This window comes from Ambystoma mexicanum, chromosome 2q (assembly GCF_040938575.1).
Source record: "Ambystoma mexicanum isolate Mex_15411 chromosome 2q, UKY_AmexF1_1, whole genome shotgun sequence".
Taxonomy (NCBI): Eukaryota; Metazoa; Chordata; class Amphibia; order Caudata; family Ambystomatidae; genus Ambystoma; species Ambystoma mexicanum.
The window spans coordinates 338,760,808-338,787,860 of NC_090924.1; the positions used below are offsets into that span (position 1 = coordinate 338,760,808).

General features: G+C 46.1%; 1 protein-coding gene across 2 annotated transcripts in view; it reads right to left on the reverse strand.

The window, feature by feature from the left end:
• Positions 1-27,053, reverse strand: part of LOC138569399 (hexosaminidase D-like) — a 644,991-nt gene that overhangs the window by 77,726 nt on the left and 540,212 nt on the right. For both annotated transcript variants that reach the window (XM_069647343.1, XM_069647344.1), the window contains one exon: positions 9,834-9,932. In XM_069647343.1, coding sequence (XP_069503444.1) covers positions 9,834-9,932 — 99 coding nt within the window. The remainder of the gene's footprint in view (positions 1-9,833; positions 9,933-27,053) is intronic.

Genomic DNA, 27,053 nt, shown 5'->3' on the forward strand with positions numbered 1-27,053 from the left:
CAGAAGCAGGATGGAGAACTCATCCTTCCAAACCCTAATGTGAGACTTCACGGGGAATCGTGGAAGAGTATCGAGGAGGGTTGGAAGGGAGTGGGAGGCTTGAGCATTATTCCGTCAGTAGGTAATACTCCCTTTTCACGCACAGGGGAATATTCCTGTGAGCCAGAAAACCCAGAGTAGAGGGGCCCTTCCTGTCCATCATCAGAGTCCTGCGCTTCACCATTAAAGAAGCATCAGCACTCGAAGCCAGACCTGCGCCTCCGTGGTAATCAGGTGAGCGTGACAGAATGCAAAGCCTACCCACAATCTCCCACCCGGGCGCAATGGAGACTTCCGAGACAGATCAGCTGGCCCAGCTTTTGGGGGAATTACGGGCAGAAGTGCACTCAGCCCGCCAGGAGACTAACGCTCTCAAAAGAGAACTGATCCTATCCAAGGAGAGAACTGATGACCTTGCCAAAAGGTTATTGCAGGCCCAGGCAGGGCACACTCCTTTATCTAATACCGGAGGTACTTCCACATCAATGGGTTTGAATAACCCGGTACAAATCAATCTACCTGGACACATGCCTTTGGCCCCGCCTGAACGTTTTGCGGGGGATCCCAAGAAATATGCCGTCTTTATGAACCAATGTCGTTTACACTTTCTATGCAGACCCGGGGCCTTCCCTAACGACCAGACCAAGGTAGCCTTTATACTATCTTACCTCAGTGGCAGTGCTGCCGATTGGTCTATTCCATTGGTAAATCAGGATGATCCAATTCTCCAGGATTTTCAGGGCTTCCAGGCCAGCATGGAAAGATCGTTTGCTTGACACTCTCAAGGACAGGCCCTTGATAACAAACTGCTATCCTTACGACAAGGTAATCAGGATCTCCTGTCCTACGTTGCCACCTTTAATAGACTGGTTGTGGAAACTGGATGGCCAGAAAACAAAAGGATCACATTGTTTCATCGAGGCCTGCGCGGAGAGCTTAAGGATGTTCTAGCTCAGATAGTAGATCCACCCCAGGTTTGCACAGACGACATAGACTTGGTGGTTCAACTTGATCACAGACTTCAAAATAGAAAAGCAGATGGGTTCAAGTACGAAACCTGAATACCGATCAAAACCCACGCTAACTCCAAGAGTACCGACATATCCGAACCTATGCAAATCGGCGGTGTTAAAGGACCATTAACGCAGAAGGAACGAGAGAGAAGGCGGCAAATTAAACTTTGTCTGTATTGCAGTACTTCCGGTCACTTTCTTCGAAATTGTCCGGTTAAACCACCTAAGAAGGTGGTTGGAGCCACTGATAACGATTTATTGACACCTGATTCGGGAAACGACCTAGCCCGACAAGCGTAGGGGTCCGCTTGCCGAGCTTGAAAACAAACTCTTTGACCTCGCATTTTGTCATTCCAATGGTGCTCGTGGACCCAAAGCAGCCTCAGCAGTTGCATGCTGTAAAAGCATACATCGACAGTGGAGCTATTGGAAACTACATAGACCGTGAATTGGCTTCCAGGATTAAGCTCCCTCTCCGCCTGAAAGTAACCCCAGATGTCATTACTACAGTAGATGGAACCGAAATAGCCACAGGACCTGTAACTCATTCCACTGTTGAAATGACACTGGTGGGTCAGGATGGACATCGGGAAGCAATCGTGTTTGATGTGATCAAGGCCCCACAATTTCAAGTAATTCTTGGAATTCCTTGGTTAGAAACACATAATCCCAGAATCGACTGGCGAGCAAAGAAGATAAGTTTTCCTGATTGTGAACCAACTTGTTATCCAAGAAATCCAGTTATGGGTCTAGCCTCAGCAACTTCCACCCCTGTACAGCTACCGTCAGAATACCAAGAATTCCAAGACGTTTTTCAGAAGGAACAGGCTAACACGTTACCTCCCCACCGGTCTTATGATTGCCAAATCGATCTGGTACCCAATGCTCAATTACCTTGTAGTCGGATTTATGCTCTTACGGAACCTGAGAACCTGCATTTGCGTCAGTATTTAGATCAGTACCTAGCCAATGGTTTTATTCGCCCGTCCAAGTCTCCTGTCTCCTCAGCTCTGTTCTTCGTGCCGAAAAAAGAGGGCGACCTTAGAACATGTATAGACTATCGCGCCCTAAATCAAATAACGATTAAGAATCGTTATCCTCTGCCCCTGATCCCTGAGCTTATCGACCAGGTGAAAGACGCTTGTGTGTACACCAAGTTAGATCTCCGAGGAGCTTATCACCTGGTGCGTATAAAAGAAGGCGACAAATGGAAGACTGCATTCCGCACCAAATTTGGGCTCTTCGAATATCAGGTGATGCCCTTCGGTTTGTGCAATGCACTTGCCGCCTTTCAGTACTTTATGAATGATGTTCTTCGGGAACTTATCGATGTCTGTGTCATTGTTAAAATTGACGACATCCTGGTGTACTCTTCTTCAGAATCCGATCACAGAAAACATGTTAGGGCAGTTCTTGAGAAATTGCGCCAGCACAGATTATTTGCAAAGCTCGGAAAATGCGTCTTTCATACCACAGAAGTTGAGTTTCTCAGATTCATCCTGACACCTCAAGGAGTCCGAATGGACTCGCGAAAGGTGGACGCCATCCTCAAATGGCCATCTCCTAGCTCGGTGAAGGGAGTTCAGAGCATGCTCGGCTTCGCCAATTTCTATCGAAGATTCATTCCGGAATTTTCCCGAACAGTCCAACCCATCACAGCTCTCCTAAAGAAAAACAAACGCTTTGAATGGACTCTTGAGGCCGAACAAGCCTTTCAGGACCTGAAAACCAAATTCACCTCTGCACCTGTATTGAAGCACCCGCACCCAGATCTCCCTTACATTGTGGAAACCGACGCATCCAGTTCGGCCATGGGAGCTGTCTTGTCGCAAAGAGACCCAGAAACGAACCAACTACACCCTGTGGCCTTTTGGTCCAGGAAATGTTCTCCTCCTGAAATCAACTACGCAATTACCGACAAGGTGTTACTGGCTATTAAATCTGCTTTCAAGGCTTGGCGTCACTACCTTCTCGGGGCAAGACACACCATCACTGTAATTACGGACCACAGAAATTTACAATATTTAAAGACGGCCAAATCTCAATCTTCACGACAACTCCGATGGGCTCTATTCTTTGCGGAATTTGATTTCGTAATTACCTATCGCCCTGGCTGCAAGAATGGTAAAGCGGACGCCTTATCCCGGATTGGCATGGAGGAACCCAATTCGAGTTTAGAACCTGTGCCAATCATACCTGAACAAAGAATCTTAGGCCTAACTTCATTGCAAACTATTGAGGACATCCAAACGCAAGTAAAACAACTTCTAGACTCTTCAGCCTTACTGGAATGGAGTCAAAAGGGTCCTCATTACACCGTTAAGGATGATTTACCCTACTTCCAGGAGCGGTTGTTTCTGCCAAGTAAAGAATTGCAAGAACTTGTTATTGCCCATCATCATGAATCATTAATGGAAGGACACCCTGGTATCGCTAAAACGGAGGAAAAAATCAAACGCCACTTCTGGTGGCCTTCTTGGAGAAAAGACAAAGTCTTTTGTATTGTCTTGCGGAATATGCGCCCAAAACAAGGGTCAAAAGAAAAGGCCAGCCGGCCTACTTCAACCCATGGATATTCCACCGGCACCATGGCACACCTTGTCAATGGACTTTATAACTGACCTGCCTCCTTGTGCTGGTTACAACACTATCCTTGTAATTGTGGATCTATTCTCCAAAATGGCCCACTTTATCCCTTTAAAAGGTTTGCCTTCAGCTTCCACCTTGGCCAAGGAATTTCTGGAGAATATAGTTCGCATACATGGTTTTCCTTCCATATTAGTCTCGGATCGTGGAAGTCAATTTATCTCCCATTTTTGGAAGAAATGTTGTCAACTAGCACAAATAGATGTGCGGTTATCCACCAGCCACCCCCCCCAGACCGACGGACAAACTGAGAGAACCAATCAGACTCTCGAGCAATATCTTCGGTGCATGTTACACCAATCCGAGTTAAATTGGAAAGACATCCTTTGGATCGCAGAATATGCATACAACAATTCAGTGCATTCTGGAACCGGACAAACTCCTTTTTATACTTTGTATGGTCACCATCCTCTGACCTCTGACCTAGATCCACCTCTGACCCTGGAAATGCCCGCAGTAAATCATCTGCATTCCACAATAACCCGAGCCTTCAAAGAAGCTGCAACTCATTTACAGCAAGCCAAGAAAAAGTATAAAGAAAATGCTGATTTGCACTGAAGTAAAACTCCTCCTTACCAAGTAGGAGACCGGGTATGGCTAGCAACAAAACATTTACCCCTCAAGGGCCCGCGAACCTTCAAACCCAGATTCATAGGACCTTATCCCATCAAGGCTATAATCAATCCCGTGGCCTTTAAACTGGATTTACCGTCTAACATGCGTATTCATCCAGTTTTTCATGCATCACTTTTGAAGCCAGTACAACCAGGGACCCAACTGTCCAAGCCTCCAGACCCAGTTCAAATTGAAGGGGAATTAGAATTCAAAGTTAAAGACATTTTAGACTCCAAGGTGTTAAAGTCAAAACTCTTCTATATTGTTGACTGGAAGGGATATGGACCTCAGGAGAGATCGTGGGAGCCTAGTAACCATGTTCACGCACCTCGATTAATACAAAGGTTCCACCGGAGATTTCCGAACAAGCCAAAACCCCCGGAGGGAACAACCTTGGGAGGGGCCTTGAGGGGGGTACTGTCATGATGCCTACCTCCAAGGAGCCAGGTCCGACCCAGCAACCCCAGAGGCAGGCATCATTCCCCCCAGGGAAGTGCCAGCGAGCCCAAGCTGGGGCCCTTTGGACACAATCCTGGCGCCTTAGGCGCCAGGCTCATAAAGCTAGACATGTGTTCAAGTGTTTTAATGTGCACTTACCTGATGCAGACCATGCTGCTACATCCAGGCCCTCTTGAGGCCTGAATGGAACTACTTTACCTGTGGGACTACTTTCCACCTGGGTGTGGTCGGGGAAGGATACATACCTGATCGGTGGAAGGGTACATGCCTGGAACTTCTTCCAAAGCTATTTAAACCACGCCCGATCAGCAACTCACGCTTCGCGTTGTTCTGCTCCTCGCAGCTGGACACTCACCGTGTCAGCTCCTGCATCTGGACTTCAGCCACGCCGGTCAGCATCCTGGGTCGCCTGCAAAAGGAGATAAGAGGGAATTGGAGAGAAAGAAGACCTTACCTGTTAAAACTGCATCACGGGGACATCACACCGACGATCCTGAAAGGGAAGACATCATTTTAAAAGCATTTCGTTTCGATCGCTGCAGCGCTGCATTTCACTCACCTTTCCTGGGCGCCTCCATCTTCAGCAGCGATCATCCGGATCCGCACCCACTTCCCAGAGCCTAGAGAGAAAAGACAAGAAGACAAGGTGAGAGAAGAAAGGGAAAAAGGAAAAGCTCAGTTTCCTTCTAAGACTTACCTGTTGGGTCATCCCATTTCATTTCGGGTCCTGCCGCTTCCAGGCATTCCGGACCCCGGCCCCAATGGGGAAAAAAGACAAAGACATTGAATGAGCGAATGCAAAGACATTACCTGAACGCTCATCCAGAACTTACACTTCGGGTCGGCGCCATATCTCCGGCATTCCGAACCCCGGCCCCTAAGGGGAAAAAGACATAAGCATTAGCGCTTGCTGCAATAAGACAATGAACATTATTATTAAGCTTGAACTTTTGAACTTGCAACAGAACTCTTACAGCGCCTCACCTGAATAGTCAAGCTTATATGGAACTCCCATCAAACCTCAATCCAGTGAAGTAACTGGGTTTCAACGCGCACCTGCATCAGAAGCAGGATGGAGAACTCATCCTTCCAAACCCTAAGGTGAGACTTCACTGGGAATCGTGGAAGGGTATCGAGGAGGGTTGGAAGGGAGTGGGAGGCTTGAGCATTATTCCGTCAGTAGGTAATACTCCCTTTTCACGCACAGGGGAATATTCCTGCGAGCCAGAAAAGCCAGAGTAGAGGGGCCCTTCCTGTCCATCATCAGAGTCCTGCGCTTCACCATTAAAGAAGCATCAGCACTCGAAGCCAGACCTGCGCCTCCGTGGGAATCAGGTGAGCGTGACACATAGGGAGTTGTGGGTTGGATATTCTATGTCAAGACCGGAGGCGAGCATTATGCATTATGTTTAAACTTCTTATTTATTCCCGTCTCCAGCAGTTTCAACAAATCAAGCATTTTCAACTTTCCAAAGGAAATTTCTTTTTTTTCCTTTTTTTTAACAAACTACATTTCCTGTAAATCAAGTCCTTTCTGTAGTCCATTTCGCCCTCTGCACATGACCATAGGCCTTCCTGTTCCTTCCTTTCTGCTCTTTTTTTCCTGCTCTCCAAGCAGATAAGTTGACTTTTGTTTATCCGAGAAGTGCAACAGTTAATGAATGTATTTGTACAGTAGAGTGTGCGCAGTAGCAGGGCCAGAGCATGCTAAGGCAGTAAGTCACAAGAAATGAGAGCACGCGTGACATTTGGTATATATATTTAAGAAGATTTTGTATAATTAACAATACAGTGTTGACACGGTCCCGTGCCATACTTTTGGCATGATCGGGGACCCACCAAGCTCCGTGTGAGAATCAGAGGCTCCAGCCCCCTACAACGGGAAGGCGGAGCCGAGTGGGAGCAGCGGCCCCACCCTTGGAGGGGCAGAACCGCACCTCCCGACACAAAACAAAGAGCGCTAAAGACCACAGCAAGTGCATTTGCCGGGTAGAGAAGCACGATAGCCACCACCCTCGGCAAGGAGTAGCTATCCCTCATTGAGGCTCAAACATTGACCCGCAGGGATTAACAGACGCTCTGCAAATACAAAGAGCATTCTAAAAGTTTTTAAAGCCAGATACACAAAATCCGCCCACCGGAGCACTCATTGCAACTCCCCTGAGGCAGGGAGAGGTCGTATAGCAGTAGCAAAACAAACAGAACCAATAAACAAACGGCCAGACCGCCCATCAGCATAGCAGCAAGGCGGTAAGAAAAAAGCTCTCAGAGCAAGCACAAGGCCCTGAATAACAGGGCAAGACAGGTGCAGGCCATGCTATTAGACTACAGCGCAGGAGTGGACGTGCCACACAACCTGACTACAGGTACTAAGGCACAAGCACCAGCAGGAATAATGGCAGAGTTTGAGTGGAGCGAGGAAGAACAGGCAGAGGACCTGGCCTACAGCTAGAGAGGTGCTGGGTAACTCGCTGGTGGAAGCAGTGGCACAGGGGGTGAGACCCCTGCAGGAGAGACTGGCTATGATTGAGACCTTCCTAAGCCAGAAGCTCAAGAGCACTGACAATAAAGAAATCACAACCACAAGGGCCACGCAAGAGGGCCCACAGGGGTGAGACCCGGAAGAGAAAGCCCTGTTCTGACCCCCCCCAGGTCAACCATACGGGGCAGAGGAAGAGGCCCCAGAGGCTACCGACGCTTTCAAGAAGCTGAGAGACACATTCATGCGCAAGTCGGTGGTGCCGAGCTTCATGACCCCTGACCGAGGGGCTAGACTCAGAAGAGCAGTCGCCAGAGACCCCACGATCCTCGCAAGGAGAGGAAGATGGAACAGAAGAAAGCGTTCTACAACCTCCCCCTAAAATAAACAGAGAAAAGAAAACAACAGAGGATAGTGAAGAGATATCGGACATGTTCGACCCAGAAAATATTAGAAACCTGAAATCCTTGGACTGGCTGTCGTCGCCACGAGTCACAAAATATATGACGCAGAGATGGTGCAAAGATTGCAGAAAGACGCGAGGCAGCACATGCGAGCCGAATGCCCGAGACCAGAGTTGCCTGGGAAGGTGCCGTAGGGCTCCAAGCTGAAGCTACCGCAAACATAAATACAACGTTTAAAAAGCTGCGGTTTCATTTCTAAGTTTTCCGGCTCCTCCAGCCCGGAAAACATAGAAAAACAAACGCAGCTAGTGCTTATTTTTTGTAAAAAATAGCACTTACCGAGATGCAGCTGCAGCTTTCCTACCTGTAGTCTCTGGTCCCCGTCCTCAGCGTCTTGCACCAATGAAGCAAAAGCCACCCAGTGGTAGCTTTTGTTTACTACAGCTGGCTGGCTTTTGCTTCATTAGTGCCGCAAACGCAAGCACAGGCGGCATCCATTTCACAAAATGGATGCCCCCCAGTGCTTGCAATTTTAAAGTTTGAGCTTCATTTGCTTGAAACTTTACATAGGCACTTAAAAAAATATATATATTTTACATATTTGTTTTATTATTGGCCATCTTTTTGGCCAATAATATTTCTGAACAAACTATTCCTTTAAAGACAAGGAGGCAAGCATTACTTTCCCGCCCAAGATACACAGCAGAGTTCACAAAAATGTCTAATAATGTGTTTAATCATTGATTCCATTGGGAATACGGTAGTGTATCCGCCTCCCTAATGTACTCTTTGTATCTTGTTAGGACATGACCAGAAGAACAATTGAGCCAGACTAGTGAGGATGCAGGCTGAGAGATCGGCAAAGCTAGTCAGGCGTGTGCAGAGTAAGGGCAGAGCAAACCAGAGATGAGGGAGAAGACTGTAGTTCTACAAGTTGAGAGTACAGTTACAATGTTGGAGTGCAGTTCAGAGCATTCAAAGAAGAGGAGGAAGGAAGGAACAGGAAGGACTATGGTCACATGCACCAGGTGAAATGGACTACAGAAAGGACTTGATTTAGGGAAATGTAGTTTGTTATTAAAAAAAAATCCTTTGGAATGTTGAAAATGTTTGATTTGTTGAAACTGCTGGAGACAGAAATAAATAAGAAGTTGAACCATAATGCATAATGCTCGCCTCCTTATCTTTAATAGAATCAAGACTCCCTGCGTTCCTTAGCAGCGGTAATCTTCATTGTAAGTGATACGTGTATCAATTTAAGGAAATCAGGAGCCAATTGTGGGTTTGAGTGTATATTTAGTTCTCAATTTGTGTTTGCTTTATTCCATCCACCAAGCCTTTCTTGGAAAGAATTACTTTCTCAAGATCAATTATTCAAAGTTTCTGAGGGTCCCTTTGTTTTTGATCACAGGCATCTAGAATACGTCTGCGCCCTCGGAGATTAATATTTCCTGTCTCCCAAAATGTTTTCACATCTAAGTGCAGCCTTCATTTTTTAACCATTCACTCCTTACCTGTTGCCTCCAACTCCCTTCCCCTTCCATGTTTCTATTGCATTTTGAAATGCATTAAGCTGAAGGCAGTCCACTGTGGGCCTCATTACAAGGTTGACAGTGTGGTAAAACAGGGGGGTAATGCAGTAGCAACTGAGTTACCACTGCATTAGCGCTGCATTACGTCACTGCCGAACTGCAGGTTTTGAGGTAAGGCAGAGGAAACACCTCCAGCAAAATGCTGGAGGTAATTCCTCCCCTTACTGCCTAAAAGAGCCAAATTGGCAGTATTAGCGCTGGTGGTAATACCGTCGGACCAAGTGTTGTTAACAGTAATACAGTTTGGTGGTATCTCAGTGGTATCACGGCTGAGATACCATCAAACTCTTAATGAGGCTGTATCTACACATTTGTTGCCAGTTTAATGGTAACGTAATAAACAGAGCTTACCCTTCCTCTGTATGATGCATAATGGCACATGCACCTACTGACACCTAGTGGATAGGACTGTAAAAGACACCAACCAACATCAAGGATAGGTTCATGAAACTTGATGTTAGGGACTTACGGCTGATGGTCGCTCACTGACCATGTGCCACAGGGAAATCAAGGGAGTTTTAAAGGAAGCAAGCAGGGGTTAGCCTTACCAGCCATTGCAGTGTACAGGAATGTTTTTGTTGCTTACTTGTCTTTCAGGATACTGTCGACTTTGGGTTTCAGTTCACGTTGGATCTGCTCCACCAGGCGATAGATTTCCGAGCCCGGAAACGCTCCATTTCCTATGCTGCCAACAGTAAAACGAGTTTCATTGAGAAGATCATGATGGTGGGGCAGATTTAATGTTAACAGATGTGCGTGTCATACAGCGTGCCAAAAACCTACGGTATCCAAGCACTTGCAGCATAGCACTAGATAGAGCAGAGAATATGTGACATCATGCGAGCAGGAAGCTGCAGGATAGCATTAAACTGCTGCACTCTTGCGTCCAACCCACCCCTGCCCCCTCTGCACAAAGTGTTCAGGTATGACGTCACATGTCTTTACTTCAATGACTTTGCACCAGTGTACATTTACATCGATGCACTAGCATTGATGCATTTTCATCGTTTTTTGATGACTTTCTTTAAAACTAACAATACAGCTGTAAAAAAGGGTGGAGGGGGTGGGTATGGAGATTCCCCCAGATTGAAAAGAACAAAACTAGGCAAATGCAACGAAGTAAAGAAATGGAAACATTAAGCATTATAAATGAAAACATTAGCCAAACAATAAAAATGAGTGAAAAATACATACGTCCACATAGCATGCGTTGGTCAATTCTTGTCCATTTCCGAGCAAGGTAGCATGCCCTGATTACTTACCGATAATCTTAATGTTTTTATTAACCAGGGTCCTCAAGATATGACTGTGACCCACCGATGGAGAAAGGCACCCTGTTCAAAATCATTAAAACTAAGTCCTCCATGTGGCGACAAGGAATGAAGAGACGGACCAGGGGTTGCTGTGGTGACTGTTATAGACTTTTGTTTAACGTAAAAAGATAAACCTACATGTCCTTAACTCGAGTGCTCATCAGGAAGTCTGTGAAAGTGCAAATAAAAAAGCACTGTCCCAGTCCAAAAGCTCCTTCGCTATCCCTGTCATTACAAAAAACCATAATGAAGTTTGGATTCTGCTCGTTGCCCAGGAGAATGACTCCCTTCTCCTGGATGTAAAGTGTCCCAAAGATGCTGAGTCTTCTTAAAGCAGAAGTTCCATTAAGGTTCCAAGCTTTCAGTAATAAACAAAACAAAGTTCTACAGTATCCTTGTGGGGCTAGGAGAAGGAGAAGGACTCCCTTCTATCTGGTTCCCCAATGTTCCTTATAGTTTTCAACAAGACTTGTAGTTCCTTCAAGGAGGTCTCAAAACATTTTGCTTTCTTTATAATCTTTATCCTGTCCCCACTGGGACGACGAAGGTGCTCCGCGAGTCCCTCTCGACTCGCCGGCACCCCCTCTTGTGGGACTGCTTAGGGAACTATGCTACAAAATGATTCACTGCTTCACCTGCTTCTTCCTCCTTTCACAAAGGGAGTGCAATGACAAAGACGAGGACGATATTTTCTCCTTATTTACGAAAGGAATATTAACCCCTGGAATTTGAAAGGGCTGGACTCTTGATGGGGTCCAATGTCGATCAATAGCAAGTTCGAAATGTCTCTTTGAATGATGATTAGCTTTTGCTTTCAGGGACAGCCCCAAGACGATTCTAGGGTGTGTGTAGCAGGATTTTTGTTTGGAATGTGTTATTGGGTGCTACTTCTTTACCAAAGATTCTTTCCGAAAGTTCTCACATAAACTCTGTTCTCATCAATGATACTCTTGAAAACCCCTATAAGGGTTTTGGGTCTTCTCTCCACATTCGAGAAGATAACCCCTCGAATGCCTTTTCGGAGAGAAGGGTTTTGCTTTTCTTTTGCAAACAGAATTACTTCACAGATGATGAGGAGCGTATCCTCTCCCTATTGTCTTCACAGTTTGTTACACTGGATTGTCTTTGCCTGTTTTCTCCTAACTTTCTCAGTTTCCCTCGGCTCCCTCCCGGATTGTAACAACTCCCATTACCTGCACTCAGCGTCAGGATGTCTCACCGGTTCTGCCGGGGATCTCGTGGCAGTATATTGATTCTCTCTGGCTGTGCGTTTTTCTCCGAGACCCCATAGTGCTCACTGCTCTGATGCTGGTAACAGACTAGACTGTCCCTTCTGTACTGGTCAGGCATACACCACCACTCTGGACTTTCCCCAGGCTCGTTTCGTCTCCCTTGCAACAGGCCTTGGGTAGCGGTTTCGGCGTGGTTGTTAGACTGCACGGTCCACCCACTACAGGTCATGTGGCCATGGCGATACACTCTTTCTCCTTCCATCAGGCTGTATCCCAGCCAAATGGTAAAACGCTTTCCGGGCACCCCACCATTGATATCCGTTACTTTAGCCCTATCATTGTATTGACTCCTCTCCATGAGGTCCGCCTGCATATTTCCACCCCTATGTAGACTATAGATTAGCAACCACACCTCTCTAGCTTCATGGAAAAGGTCTCCCCCATGGGGAAAATTGACGCTATCTAACGGATCGTCACATCTCCCACAAGAGAGTCTATATGGGACGTTACTTTCTCTTGCCAATACTGTGTCCATGCAGCAGCAGTGCCCCGCTTGACCAATAATAAAGACACCTCAATGAGGTGTGGGGAAAAGGACTGCAATGAGGAAATGTAGGACGTAGTGTAATGAAGCGTATAAGGAAGTAATCTTGGGATCACAACTTCACCCCTTTTTCTCATCACAATCCTGGCATGAGGCTATAGCAAGTAGTACCCCCTGCTTATTGTATTCTCAAATATCTGTCAAACAGGATGGGCTATTCACACTATACTCTAATAGCCACAAAAAAGGTTTGCACACCAGGCTCTTAATCTCAACATAATGCATGCTTCGTAGCCTCTGACCCTGTCCTGGTGAGAACTACAGCTAAGGACAGGTTTGGTTAGTGTCCTGGTCTCTGTAGGACGTACTGTCCAGGCCAAAATGTTCTCAGGCTCGAGATTGGTCCTGCTGAGCTTCAGGTCATAGATAAGACAGGACAAGGATTGAGCCGTTACAGGGAGGGTCCAAGCCAAAAAGGGGAAAGGAAGGCGGAATAACCCAATTCCATTCCAAGAACCTAGTATAAAAGAAGTGACAGTTATTCCCTCTCCCACTTTTCAGGGCCCTGGGTTAACAGTGTCTTCGCCTTTTTCTTGGTCTGTATCTCTGTGATGAGCTTCATCTCTTCCATGGTCTTTGTCTTCACCTTTGTCTTGGGCTGTATTTATTGTAGAGAAGGCATGGTATCGCAAGTATGATACTGACACAATGGATGCAATTTGCAAAACATTTATTGAAAATGTTGGGCCTGGAAACACTCCCACTTTTCCCTATAACTAAGATGGGAGTAGTCTTGACTATCAAATAATAAATAATGCAGTGCTAGTGGAGTCCGTCAAATCAAAGTAGCTTATGCTAACAAAACCTAATGCCTGTCCTATCTCTTGTACAAAAAAGTGTAAAAAGGAGAAATGTATGCAAAAGGAAAAATCAGTGTTCAAATGATAATCTGGTTGAACCAGCTCTCCTCCCCACATTAGGGCTCACGGAGTAAGGTAGTCCATGTAGGCAGGATGACACGCTCTGGCTCGGTTTCCAACACAATACACAGTTCAAAACCACGGACCAAGGCCCGCGTGGCCTTCCACGTTAAAGTCTCTTTCTCCGACTTCCAAAATAATGTTTCAACCAAAACGTTCACAAAGATCCCCCTCAGTCAGGCTCAGACCTTTCACCACACAGTTCTCGTAGGTCCCCCTCTGTCGGGATCAGACAATTCAAACTAAAGTTCACCACAAACTTGCAAAGGGGGTGGGCACCCTTGCCCAAGCTTACTTGTGTGTGGCTTTCTTTACAGACCACCGCAGGACCACTCAGACTCAAAGTTCACGGTTTAACTTTCACTCTTCCCTTCTCTAGGAATGAATCTTCTTCATTTCATTTTTGTTGTTCATTCGCTTTCTCGCTTTAAATATTGTACCTTTCACAGAGACTTTCAAGTGGGCTACTTCTTCCACCGGAACACTGAGTGACTTAGTATCGCTGATTTCACAGCGGTCCTTTACATCAACGTTCACTCATAGGTCTGCCTTTCTTCGTATCTCATCCACACGTGTGCCGCTTTCACATGCAATATAATGCTTCTAATTCAAACTTTAACACACACTGGTCTCCCAGGCCACTTGTGTCCTCGCCAGTTGTGTGCGTCTTTTTCTGGGTTTTGCAATTTCTAATTCACGAGTCAAGGTTAGTACCACAGGCCTGGCCTCCCCTCCCCAACTCCGCCGTTCACCTGGGAGGGTCGCTAGCATCCTTGAAACACAATGCAGTCATCACTTGTGGGATCTGGCCTTCTCCATGTGTCTTTCGTGGCCTGTCGGAGGCAACGACCTCCAGTAGGGAACTCTTTGGGTTTTCTACCCGCAGCTCTCGTCCCTTGGTCCATCGCTCTGCTCCGGTAGGTTTGCCTTCATCCGGGAAGTTCTGCTCGTACTCGTGTTCCGCTTTGCTCAGAGTGTGTCTTTAGGTGTTGCCCTTTAACCGTGTGAGGAGAGCTAATTGGTACCAGGTGTATACACTTGAAGTCAAGTGCCTGACTTCGCCTAACTCGATTAACGGGACATAACCAGTACGATGTATGAGAGTTACTCTTGTTACTCTCAGTCACCCTCTTGCTCGGCGCAGTATTTATGTAAAAAAGGGGGGCGGGAGTTGGGACCTTGGAGTATCCTAGAAAATTGCTTGGGGTAGATGAACAAAAAAGGGGGGAATACTGTGTCTCACCGTCGGCTGCCTCACCCCCAGTCCCCTCCCCAAAAACCCCTCACCCAGGTGATCCTCCCACACTGGTCCACCCCCAGGAAATGGATCCAAAAGCAATGGCGTGTCCTGGCCACCTGAATGGCATGTCCCTGAGGACTAGCATGTAAGACACCCTTTGGTTTCTCACCCAATGCATGAGCTTCATCTCTTCCTTGGTGTGTTTGTCTTTGCCTTTGTCTGTACCTCTGTGATGAGCTTCATCTCTTCTTTGGTCTTTCTCTTCGTCTTTGTCTTGGTCTGTATCTCTGTGATGAGCGTCATCTTTTCCTTGGTCTTTGCCCTGGACTGTGTTGTTGGCATGGCCTTTTTCCGAGACAGCCTCCCACTACCACCAGGGCAAGCAGTGTCTCATGCCCTCAGATCTGCTCTACTACTGATGACAGCAGGAATTGTCCACCCTATCTGGGTACTTCCTGGTAGGATTTTCTACACGCCCGGCCTTGGTACTCAAATCTTAGCAAGCTTTCTTTATTTAGGCTGGTGGTTTCGTACCTGCCACCAGAGTCTGGCCTAACGTGTCCAGCTATCTCCTCACCAAATACTTCTCCTCAGGGTAGGTCCCCTGTCTGTCTTTGGGTGCAGGTTCTCATGAGGCCTCTCAGGTTAGCTTGTTCCTTCAATCTTCCTTAGCTGGTTTAGCTGGCCCAGCCACCACCTTTTCTGTTGCCCTGTTACTAATTGGCATTTTGGCTTGGCCAACACAGAATCTATTCCCCTGATTCTCCTTCTCCAATTACAAGAACACCACTCTCTCTTGGAAACACCTTCTTCACTCACACCAAGTCAGGAGGTCCGTGTCACTTTGTAAAAAGGCACTGATAAAGTGATTGGAACAAAGAGGGATATTTGGGGTGGCCAGGAAGAGTCCCCATGATAACGAGGGGTTTCCTGTTGCATGCGCCATATTAATGACAAGCATTGGCGATCAACTGGATGTGATGTTGCAAATACATATGTATCGAGTGTAGTTAATTATGGATGGGATATGTTACTTTTTAGTGTTAGTGCGTTTAGAATGTATACATATTAAGAGTTGCACGCATGTAGAAACATACAAAGTTAAAACCGCAAATGCAAAGTGAACACGATTTACACGGGGTGCTCGAAAGTGCATGGAACCTGGTGAACGGAAAGGGTTTCAATGCGCACGTTGAGTGGGGCCTGTCCTGAGATCCCACAGTAAAGAAAGAACAACATTTATAAAATAATACACACAGAGAGATATTTATACATAAGGAGTTTTTTTTATCAAACAGAGAAATACATGCAATAAGTTTAATAAGTTTATATAAATCTGCATGCATTGGGGTTTTGTGAGTTTACTCGAACTTTGCAGTTAGCAGTTGGGACATACTGGTTTTTCGGCCTCGGTGTTGAAGGAGGAAGAATGCGTCATCCAGTAAAAGGTCAGCTTGCGAGCAGGACAAAGGTTTATGATTTAACAGTTCCACAAGGAAAAGATGTAATCTTGCTTGTTGCATTGAAGTCGTGTAGAGGGGGTTGACCATTTGCTTGGGCCGCAAATAAAGATGGGGCCCGAGGCCAGACTGTCACACGGTCAATTGTTTTCGTAAGTTGAAACTAGAGAATGTATGTGCTGGAGTAGCGGTTGCATAAATTAGCATGTCTTAAGAGAAGCCAGGAATCTGAGGCGGATGAGATCACAATTTATAGTTCAAAGAAAATCAGTTTGTTCAGTCCTTCCTCGTATTGCTACAATATCCGAGCAGACCATGTGCTAATCACAATTAAGGTTAAAGGCTCTACGACAGTTGTTACTAAGTAATGAATTATGTTGTATGTGATGTCAGGACCTACCATGGACCAATTCCCAGCAAAGGCAGACTTCGAATATGATCTGAAGATCATCGTAAAAATTGTGGATGACCAATGACAAAGAATGAATTTGTAAAAGATTCAAAGTTCTTTATAAATGTTTTGTCCAATCATGTTTATGGGGTGGGTGGTAATAAAATATCTGCTAAAATGTATTCAAATGTAACAATTGATGTAGTTCATTGAGACTGGAGTTGGTTTGGTTACACAGGTCTATCCAACTGCTCCCTGGATTTTTGTACGATAAACATTGCTTTATGTACAAAACGCGCACTCGTTCCTCAGTTCGTGGACCCCGGTTTGGGCAGAGGAATTAGGGGCCTGCCCCAAAAAATTTGGTGACCACGAAGGGACCTCAGGCTTTCTGAAATGCTGGGGGTCTTCTGTGCACACCTCTCGGCTGCGGCACCTCACTGCAGGGAAAAAGAGGTCGGCAGACGACATATTGGTTAAAGGGCTGTCTACTCCCTGAACGCGTGGTGCCATGGTCCAGCTGTGCAGGGCAAAAGGATGGAGCACCACATTGGAGCGCTTTGAGTCACGTGAGTGTACTTTGGGAGGGAAAGCAAGGAGGGAAAGTGGGTGGTTTCTTTTTTAAGGGGTTTTGTAGGGGAGGAATTGGAATATGGGGGTTCAGAATTAGTCAAGGTTGCAGGGATTCTAGCAGTAGCAGCTAAAGGTAATAATACACCATGGAATCATAGGACGGGTGTGGATACTACTTGCATGGCCGAAGTAAGTAGTAAGGGTGACATGGGGAACGCTCCAGTTAAATCCGGTGTACCTCAGTTTCCGTTACTCCAGAATGGTCAAGGAAGGGTGTATTATATCCCATGGTCAGAAATGGACTGGAATAACCTGATGAAGACACTTCCTTCACTCACTGCAGGAGCAGAGATGTGGATTTATGCATTGGAGAAACACACCGCCTGTGTCATGTTGGCCATAGGGGATATGAAAAGCTTATTTGCAACTAATTGGGGTGCGGTCAGATGAGCTTTGAAGCAAAGTGGGGTATACAGGAGTTCAGATAGACACAAATACTCATGACAGAGCAGCTTTTAATGGTTATAGGGCATAGGTTTGGGGGACGCTGCGAGTTATGTATCCGGATACAAATATACATTTGATATTGATAAAGACAATGATGGTGGGTGATCATGCCGCACACATCCAGTTAATTCAGGAGATGTGGAGAGCAGGGACAGGAGAAGGGTGGGATCAGAATGTAGCAATCTTCTATATTATGCTAAAGAAAGGTCTCCTTAAGAAGTACTGCATGATTTAGATAAAGTAGTAGGAATAGATGCCAAGAGTTCGCTGGAGATTCAGGCCCACACTGTGCATTTTTGTAAAAGAAGACAAGTAACAGAGAGGTAAACTGTAAAGAAGGCTGTGAAGGCATCATGAAGTAAGACACGGACAACAGATTCAATTGTCTAAATAAAATGGTTTATTTTCTTAAATGTCAGGATGGAGTAAGGCCTAACTTGCCCTATGCTAAGGGGGGGTTTCCCTACCTAAAGAAACTAAGGATAGTCTGTGTCAATAAGTTCAACTCAAAAGCCTGTCTGTGTCCAAAACCTATACTTGCTCTCACAACTAAAGATATACAATATGGAGGGAGATCAGCAACAAAAGAAACATTGTTGCAAATAAAGTTCAGAGCTTCTTCCAGCTCCTGGCTTACTTTCCAGCCTCCGTCTTCCCCAAAATTACAACACAGTTCCAAAAGGTCTCAGGGATCCCTTCCCCAAGAGTTCAACACAGTTCACAAAGTCTCGGGGATCCCTTCCCCAAGAAGTCAGTTCTTCCAGCTTCAAAACCACAATCAATTCAAATCTCTTGACTCTCAAAAAACAGTTCCAGTTCAACTTTGTAATGCTCCAGGTTTTTCAATAGTGCACACAGATTTCTCTCTTTTTCATTCACTTTAACTTCTTGCTATACAATACAGCTTTTTTATTTTGGCTTTCCTTGGCTCTTTCCAAGCATGGGTCACTTGGTCTAGGGGCAGTTGTTTGACCACACTGTCCACCCATTGCAGGTCACGCAACCGATAATTCTTGGTACTTTGTTATGCTTCTGTATTCTTCAGGATGTCTTGCCAACACAGGTTTTCTGTCTTTGTGAACCTGTGTCATGTCATTAGTCAACACTCAATCTTGATTCTCCTTGGCAGTTTGTTGGCTTTGCCACAACGTGTTTTCCACACCTGTGTATCTTTAAGCTCACAATTATTTCCGATTCTTCTTGGTAGTCTTTTGGCTTTGCCACAACTTGCAAAATGTCACACAACCAGGTTCTCTTTAGCAATCTTTTGGCTTTGCCACAACCTGTATCTTCTCCAACTCACTCTGTACTCTTCACCGATTTCCACCAGCTTACTTTCACATTCTTCATACGTGCTCATCACTTGCTTTTCATTTGTACTGCCTTTTCATATGATTATCATATCTTTCATTCAGTTCAGCATTCAATAATACTTGTTGCATTCTTAAAAGTACTGATAACACTTTGCAGCTTGTTGGGCATTCACAAACCCTCAATTTGTTCTCCAAAACCAACTTTCATAGTTTTCAGTTTGTTCAGCATTTACAGATGCCTGCTTCCAGCCAGTGGAGCGCCTCGCTATGAGTGTTCCCTTCTTTACACTCACCGGTATGTGGGCGCTCCTCTGGACATCTTGTTCCTCCTCTTTGGCTTTCCTTTGTTCTGCTTGTGCTTCTCGGGAGCCCCAGCTAGCAGCGCTCGCTGTCCTCAATCCTTGCTGCAACAACCAGCAGTGATCGGGAGACCTATGTGTCTCACAGCTCCGGCTGTGGACAGATGGCAAGGGGGACTGCTGGTGTCTCGACCCTCTCACGGCCCCCTGGGAACCTGGCGTCTCTTTTACCCTTCTGCTGCTCACAGCTTCCTTCCCGCCAGCCCCTCTCCAGCCTGCTCCATGCCTGCCAGCCACATCCATCTCTCCAAGCGGGGTTCTCTCCCCATTTCCCTTTAGTTGCCAGACCATAGTTAAGCCTATTAGCTGGACATGCCTGGCTATTGCAATGGTACTCCTCCACAGGCCTCTTCCTCATCTCAGTACCCAAGAGGAGTGAATTAATGGAAGTGTGCATACCTCCCATGTGCCTCCTCCTCGACCCAGTCTTCAAGTGAAATGGCTGTGGGACATTTTAGTGTGTAAGGAAGAGGTAAAGACTGACAACCTACAAAGGCAGGGGAGGGTAGGGTTCATTCTGATATTTCTCTGTATTAACAAGGGGAGGTGGATGTGTGTTTAACCTGCCCAAATAAGGAGGCGTCCTCCTAGCTGATCATTTCCTCGTCTCAGTATAATAATAGCATTTCGGAGGATCATTCTGAAAGGAAGGAAAGGGGAAGGGTTGACAGTAACCTATAAAGGCTGCTGGGACTGACGGTTAATTCTGAAAAGGGAATGGGGGATACCATGTCTCACCTAAGGACATCCTCTCCCCACTCCCCAGGGCTCCTCCACCCAGGTGATCCTCCCTTGCATATCCACCCCCAGGGTCAGGATCCAAGAGTGACCTGGCCACCTGAGCAGAGGGTGTCGGGGAAAAGGAAATGAGGACGCCCTCAGGTTCCTCACAAGGCACAAAAAGCAGAGGCTAACCTCGTTCAAAAGAAATTGGTGAAGATTTGTCGAGAAGGGGCAGTAATTTCAAATTCTATGGAGGGACAGCAGGGGCAATCAGGAGAACAGGGACACAGTGAACTGGGTATGACACAGGGGTGATGGATGGGTATGTTCCTGGTCCTGATGCCAACGAGAGGCTTTCCAAGGGGCGGGGGAGGATTTCCGTGAGAGAGCTGGTCATTTGGCAGGTTCAGCAAAATGGATCCTCGTTTCAATGAACTGATGGGGAAACAATTATGAAAGATTCTATGGAATTCAGTGTTGGTTGTATGGAATACAACAAAAATTGTATGGCATAAGACTGGAGAGTGGATGCACTGCGAGCTGCCAGGGACGTCAGAGTTGAGAGCCACGCAATTGCGGCTAATATAATTTACTGAAAACAGTACACTTTAATTTCCCACAAGTGGGACAACAGAACACAGTCAAGACTGGGAGAAGACCTTTTGGTTGAAACACGTGTCTGCTGTTTTCACTTTCATTAAAATATTCCATTCACCTAAACTTAACGTGTATGCGCAGTGTGGTTGTGAATCTCTTGTACTTAAATTCCTTGGTTGTTTGGAAAGTTGAGCAACGTGTCACAGGATTGTCGTGAATGGCCACAGTACTTTAACATGGGAGCTCAACAGATGCAGGCCCCGGCCCTGCCATATGCCCCAGGCTCTGTGCAATCACAGCAGGCACAGGTTGAACAGAACCCAGCAACTGTGGCTGCACAGACCTTTGTGATTCCCCCGACCATGCCAGAACAAGCATCAGTGCAGTCATGGGACAAGAATCTTTTACCACAAGGAACAGTTACCCACCACACTGGAGCATGTGTTGTCGGGGGAAATCCTTTTTCTCTACCCAGTGCTGATATGTAGATATGTACCAGAACTAGGATAGCCCACATGGGTCTCTGATGTGTCCAGTCCTGTCCGTTACCACTGATCCGGAAGAGGAACCCTGGATAGGTGTGCAGGTAGGTGACCACACTGTCTCACTCATGCTTGACACAGAGGCTACAAAGGCTTGCATTAAGGAGGGTGAGTTACCCTTGTCAGGCAAAACGATGGACACACAGGGATTCTCTGTGACTATCAGGTCGGTTCCTCATACTGAAGATCTTCGTATCAAGGTAGGTAATCAACATTTATCAGCCCCTTTGTTGTATTGTATGGATACCCCAGCAAATCTTTTATCAAGGGACACCTTGAGTAAGCTACAGATGTCGATGCACAGATGAAGAAAGCGGACAATGGCGCACAGTTCTGTGCATCGATCCGGCCTTTTCGCTGAGGGACGTGTCTGACAAGCAATTGTTTAATCGTTTGAAGACACTGAAGACTGTGGATAGATGGACTTTGAAATTGGGGTGCCTTGCTATATAGCGATACAGCAAAGGGAAGTACCCCAGACCATGCTCATTGTTACAAATACATCACCATTTTGGAAGGAGGATTTGGAAAAGTGCCAGACCATTTGTGGACCAGCAATCCTCATGATGTGGGGATACTAAAGAGTGTTGGAGCGGTGAGGATAATATTGAAACCCGGTGCTATCTTACAGCAGGTAAAGCAGTAACCCATGTCTAAGGAAGCAGACGAAGGGATTTATGAAACCATTATGGCGCTGTTGAAGCAAGGCATAATATAACCTTCTGAGTGCCCATGCAATACGGCTTCCTACTCTTTGAAGACAGCAAAGGGGCTCAGTTGGATGATGGTCCAGGATTTGCACCCGCTCATTAATATTGTTGAGGCGTAATTTCCGGTGGTACCGAATACTGACACTATTCTCTAACATTCCTACTGGGTCGACATACTTCACGGTAATTGAATTAAAAAAATGCCTTTTTCTCTGTTCCCTTACACCCAGATTCCCAGTACCTCAAGGAGTTTACATATCGTGGTCAGAGATTCAAGCACACAAGGTTGCCCCAGGGGTACTGCAAATCTCTGAGTGTTTTGAGCAGGGTGGTTCAGATGGGTTTGGGAAATGTACATGTGTCCAGTACCGTAATTCAGAACGTGGACAATCTATTAGTCTGTAACACTTCAGAGGAGCAGCGTCGGGGAGACTATTACACTCCTCACCGTGCTCATGGAGAAGGGATACAAAGTGGACATAGAAAAATTGCAGTACTGCCAGACAGAGGTAGTAATAAAGCCTGGAGGAAGGAAGATAATGCCGGAGAGAGCCACCACAGTTCAGAGTATGCCTCAGCCAGTTATAGTAAAACAGATGCAGCAGTTTTTGGGGCTCTGTAACTATTGTAGATCATGGATCTTTGATAACTCTAGTTATGTGAGGCCCTTACTGCAAGGACTTAAAGAAGCACAGAAGATGAAAGGTCCGATAGAGTGGTCTGAGGAAATGGGGATTTGTCTTCGGGAGCTCAAGGCCACGATCAGCAATGCTGTGGTCTTGGCGGCCCTGAATTAACAGAAGCCATTTTATCATTTTTCACATGCGAATGGGCAGGTAATGACAGCGGTCCTGACCCAGCAAACATTGCTAGGCCACAAACCTTTTGTGTATTACAGTGGACTCCTAGACCCAGTGATGCAGGGAGAGTCCCCTTGTGGACAAGATATAGCGGCAGCGGCTTTTGCCATTCAAAAGTCTTTGACCATTACTATGGGCTGTCTTAATGACCCATAGAGTGTCAGGGTATGAGGTCATTTTGTCAAATGCTTAGATTCATCCCGTGCGATGTTGCCTAGTCAATCCTGTGAAATTTGTAGCATAGCCAGTGCAGCCTGAGGACATTGTTCATGATTGTGCCATGTATAAAGGGGAAAAAGAAGAGAGGGTGAATGTGAAAGAGGTTGCCCTGGAGGGGTGCAAGGCAATTGTTGTTGATGGGTCTTCAACCATCAACCAGAAGACAGGGAGAGGAATACAGGTGCAGCTGTCGTGGGTCTTGTGGATGGGGAGTACCGGGTCAGACTGAAGAGACGGTTGCCCTCTCATTACTCAGTGCAAAGAGCGGAACGAGTGGCACTCAGAGGCGCTGGAGATGAGTAAGGGGAAGGCAGTCACTGTTTATTCTGACTCTACATACGTCACCTCCACCATCCATTCTGGGTCCCTGTCCAGCATGCTGCGTGGCTATCCCGGCTAACTGAAGCATTAACTTTGCCAGAAGAGATAGGTTTAATCAAATGTATGGTCCATACTCACTGCACTAATTCAACAGCTCTCGGGAATAAAGCAGCAGACAAGGCGGAGAAAGAAGCATCATATTTACCTTTTACAGATCCCAACAAAATGGAAAGCGTGTCCCAACAGGCACAGTTACCAGCTCTGTACACGGCTGTCCCTGTGCTGCAGATAATAGATATGCAAGGGAAAGCCCTGGCAGAAGAACAGGAGCTCTGGAAAAAGAGAGGATGTGTTCTCTCACCCATGGATTTGGATTTGGAGACAAGAGGTGACAGGAAAGGTAGTAATGCCTATAGAGCAGCTTCTTTTGGCTCTAGAGCAACTACATTACCCATTGCATACTTCTCAACAGCAAATCGCAGCAGAGCTCCAGGAGGGCTGGTTTATCCCTAACTTACAAGAGCAGGCAAGTAGATTTGTAAGGGAATTGTGTAGTGTGCAACGAGTTCAATCCTGGAAATACCATGAGGTTGCTGAGGAGGGTCTTGCCCAGGCCCTCTGGTCCATTCAAGGAGCTCAACATCGACTTTGTGGACATGATCTCAAGGTGCAGTAACTTCAGATATTTAATTGTTGTCGCTTGTTTATTCTCCAGGTGGCTTGCGGTTGGTCCCTGTGTACATCCTGATGCTAAATCCGCGGCCAGATTTCGGGTGAGAGGTGTTTCTGCAGGGGGGATTTGTGCAGTTTTAAAATCTGATAACGGAACCCACTTCTTTAATGCCTTGTTCACAGAAATCACTTTGCTGTTAGGAATAAAGCATTGGTTGTGCTTGGTGTACCACCCGGAGGCCAACGGGATCATGGAGAGGCTCAATTGGGTCCTTAAGGGCTGTTTAGCACAAATATGTGCAGAATTAAATAAATACGGGTATGTGGGCCTAGCACTGGCCTATTTTAAATAAGCAATCAGCCAGGGAGGGACCACCACCTGAGCTCTCAGGAAATCGTGACTGGGCATAGGCTACACACACACCTCTCACCTACACACATAGAATCAGACGCACACAAGACCTCATCGTTCTAGGAGAGGAGTTTAGGGAGTACTGTAGAGCATTAAAGAAAAGTGTTAAAATTATATCTTCACAGGTTGTGTCTTCTCACCAACAGACAACAGCAGAAAATGGCAAGACTACGACGATCAATGCAAGACACAGCTACTCCGAGGAGACCTCATCTATGCTCGCACTTTCATGCATCGTTGACACAAGCAGCTTTTCATGGGCCGCACCAAGTGAATTTCTCAACTCCGACTGCTGCGAAGGTTGTAAGGAAGGCATGGTATCAAGAGTAGACACAGACACAATGGATACAAGTTGCAAAAACCTTTATTGGGTAATTTGGTTGGGTTGGTAGAATTCCTAACTGGCCCAAACTCTAGAATGGGAGAAATCTCGACCATTAAATAAATAAACAGTTCCAGGCAGTCTAGTCAACATAAAAGGCCTATACTAAGAACATCTAACCTTGCTCTTCTTCTAAAATCACAAATGTGTTAAGGAGATGCATTATTGAAAGAGACCACTTCGACCTCTCTTTCAATAAATCTACAATCCACAATTTTCTGCTTTTTACAACACCAATGCCTCTTGGTACTGGTAATTTCTTATTCTCTTTGGTTTGCCCTCAAGGCCTCTTTCATTGTTGATATATTCTGTCCTCTTGGCATATTCAGAGTTCACATACTTTGCTTTTCATTCATTCAACTTTCTTTCGGGATCGCATCTGCTTTCTTGGCTTTGATTCCCAATCAACTCAGAACATTTCACAGAAACTTTTGAATATGCAATTTCGCCTCGCAGCACCACCCTGTCACTTTGCATCCATTCTGTTTACAATTCAGCAATTGTCCTTTATCATTAGGCAGTTTATCGGTATACACACAACTTTCAACTCTTCAGTTACAGTTACTTTTGCTTTTAACACAAACCAGGCTTTTGTTGCTCACCAGTTGTGTTAATGAGCCTTCATTCATGAACGCTCTTCATGCAGCAGTCAAGGCTGTCCCCAACGCCTCCTCTTATCCGCTCCCCCCAACTCTGATGTTCACCTGGCTGTTTTCAAGTACCTTGAAGGTTTCTTGCTTCTGTTCACTCAGTTTCATTCTTGGAACGCTTACGTCTTTCTGATAGTGGGGAATTCTCGACTGGCTTCTCTCGATCTTCGTAACTGCAGATCAGTCCCTTAGCCTTCCGACTTCAATCACCTTGTTCCCTTCAGCCCTGAAAGAGCGGTTCCCTCTTGTTCCCACCATTGCTCACTGTGTGCCTGTGCACGACACCTTTTATTAGTTTCAACAGGAGTGTTAACAAATGGCATGGTTAAGACTACTTGCCTGGCCACATAACAGGGACAGAGCCATTGTACGTCAATGGAGGTAATCTGCCTGACCTTATTCCTCATCTTCCTCGGCTCAGTAGTGTTGCCGATGTAACATGGGAGGTATCATGGGAGCTGTAGTTCCCCATAAACTAAGCACGAACAGGGGTTAGTTTGGTTTTGGATATAGGGGATACCATGCCTCGCCATCAGGTGTTTCTCCCCCACTCCCTGAGGACACCCTTCCCAGGTGATCCTCCCTCACTTGTCCACCCCAGGTACAGGATCCAAAAGCAATGGCCATTACCTGGCCACCTGAGTACGGGACCCCCGGGGACTAGGTTGTGAAACACCCTCTGGTTTTTCACACGGTAGATGACAAGAGTTGGATACACCTGAGTGATATCCGTAGAGATACCGGCAGCCCTCCACCAGCACAAGAGCAGGCATAAAAGTTAAGTATGCCCTAAAGGTACACTGCTTGTTTCAGTGCAAAAGAGGGTGCAAACAGAGGTTTGGAATTGAAATAATTTTTTGTTTAGGGAAAGAGATATTTAAAATTGTGAATTGTGTCAAAATTAATGTTTTTGTGGTACTTGTGGTTCTTGGGTCCTCATGTCTGAAGAGGACAACTAGTGTAAATAAATTGTCTAATTTTATGAAGTCTGAGGAGAAAATGTCAAGTGTAAAAAGAAATGTTGATAATAATCTTTTTGATAATGATGATGAATTAGATCCCACAACGAATGCACATGGTTTTGCAGCAGACAACATATGGTATAGCCATATGAACAAGGTGGGAAGAGAGAGAGCCATAGGATATTGCTTCATCTGCTCTCTCATCCCCCATGCTTCTGGCATTCCCAGGGTATTTATCTCGAGTGAGGTAGAGGTAGCAGATGTGCTATGTCTAGGCACCCAGCCCTATGCACGGTTCGAGGATGATGATTGTTCAATTGCCGAGTGTACAGACCACAAAAATGTTAGGTGTGTTCAAAGAGCCCAATTGACCTTGGAAGGAGCTATTGTTTCTAAAAATCGATGCGAGCAAGGGGTGAAGAGTTGCAGGGCTAGAGGAATGAGGGGATTCCCAGAAGAAGGGGTGGCACAAACAAATCAAGAGTGTGGGACAGTATGGAGAAATCACTTGCAGTATCTGACGTGGCTCACTGAGCCAGAAAAACCTGTTAAGATACAGACACTTAGCCATTTTTCTCTGTGTTTTAAGGGCAATGGCACAGTGTCTGTTGGCACAAATGGGAACTGCAGCTACATGCTTCTCATCACAGATCTGGCTGGAGGTACGCTCCTCTCCTTGATAATTTTTGGACCTGTGACATATGTATATAGGCAGTTGCCTCCAGCCTGGTGAGGTATCTGCGGTCTCTCTATCCTTCATGTGTCCATTCTCATAATCCCAGAGGAGCACCTGCTTTTGTCGCGTCCAAAGCCCAAAGTGACATTTGTGCCCTCTTCATCCCCT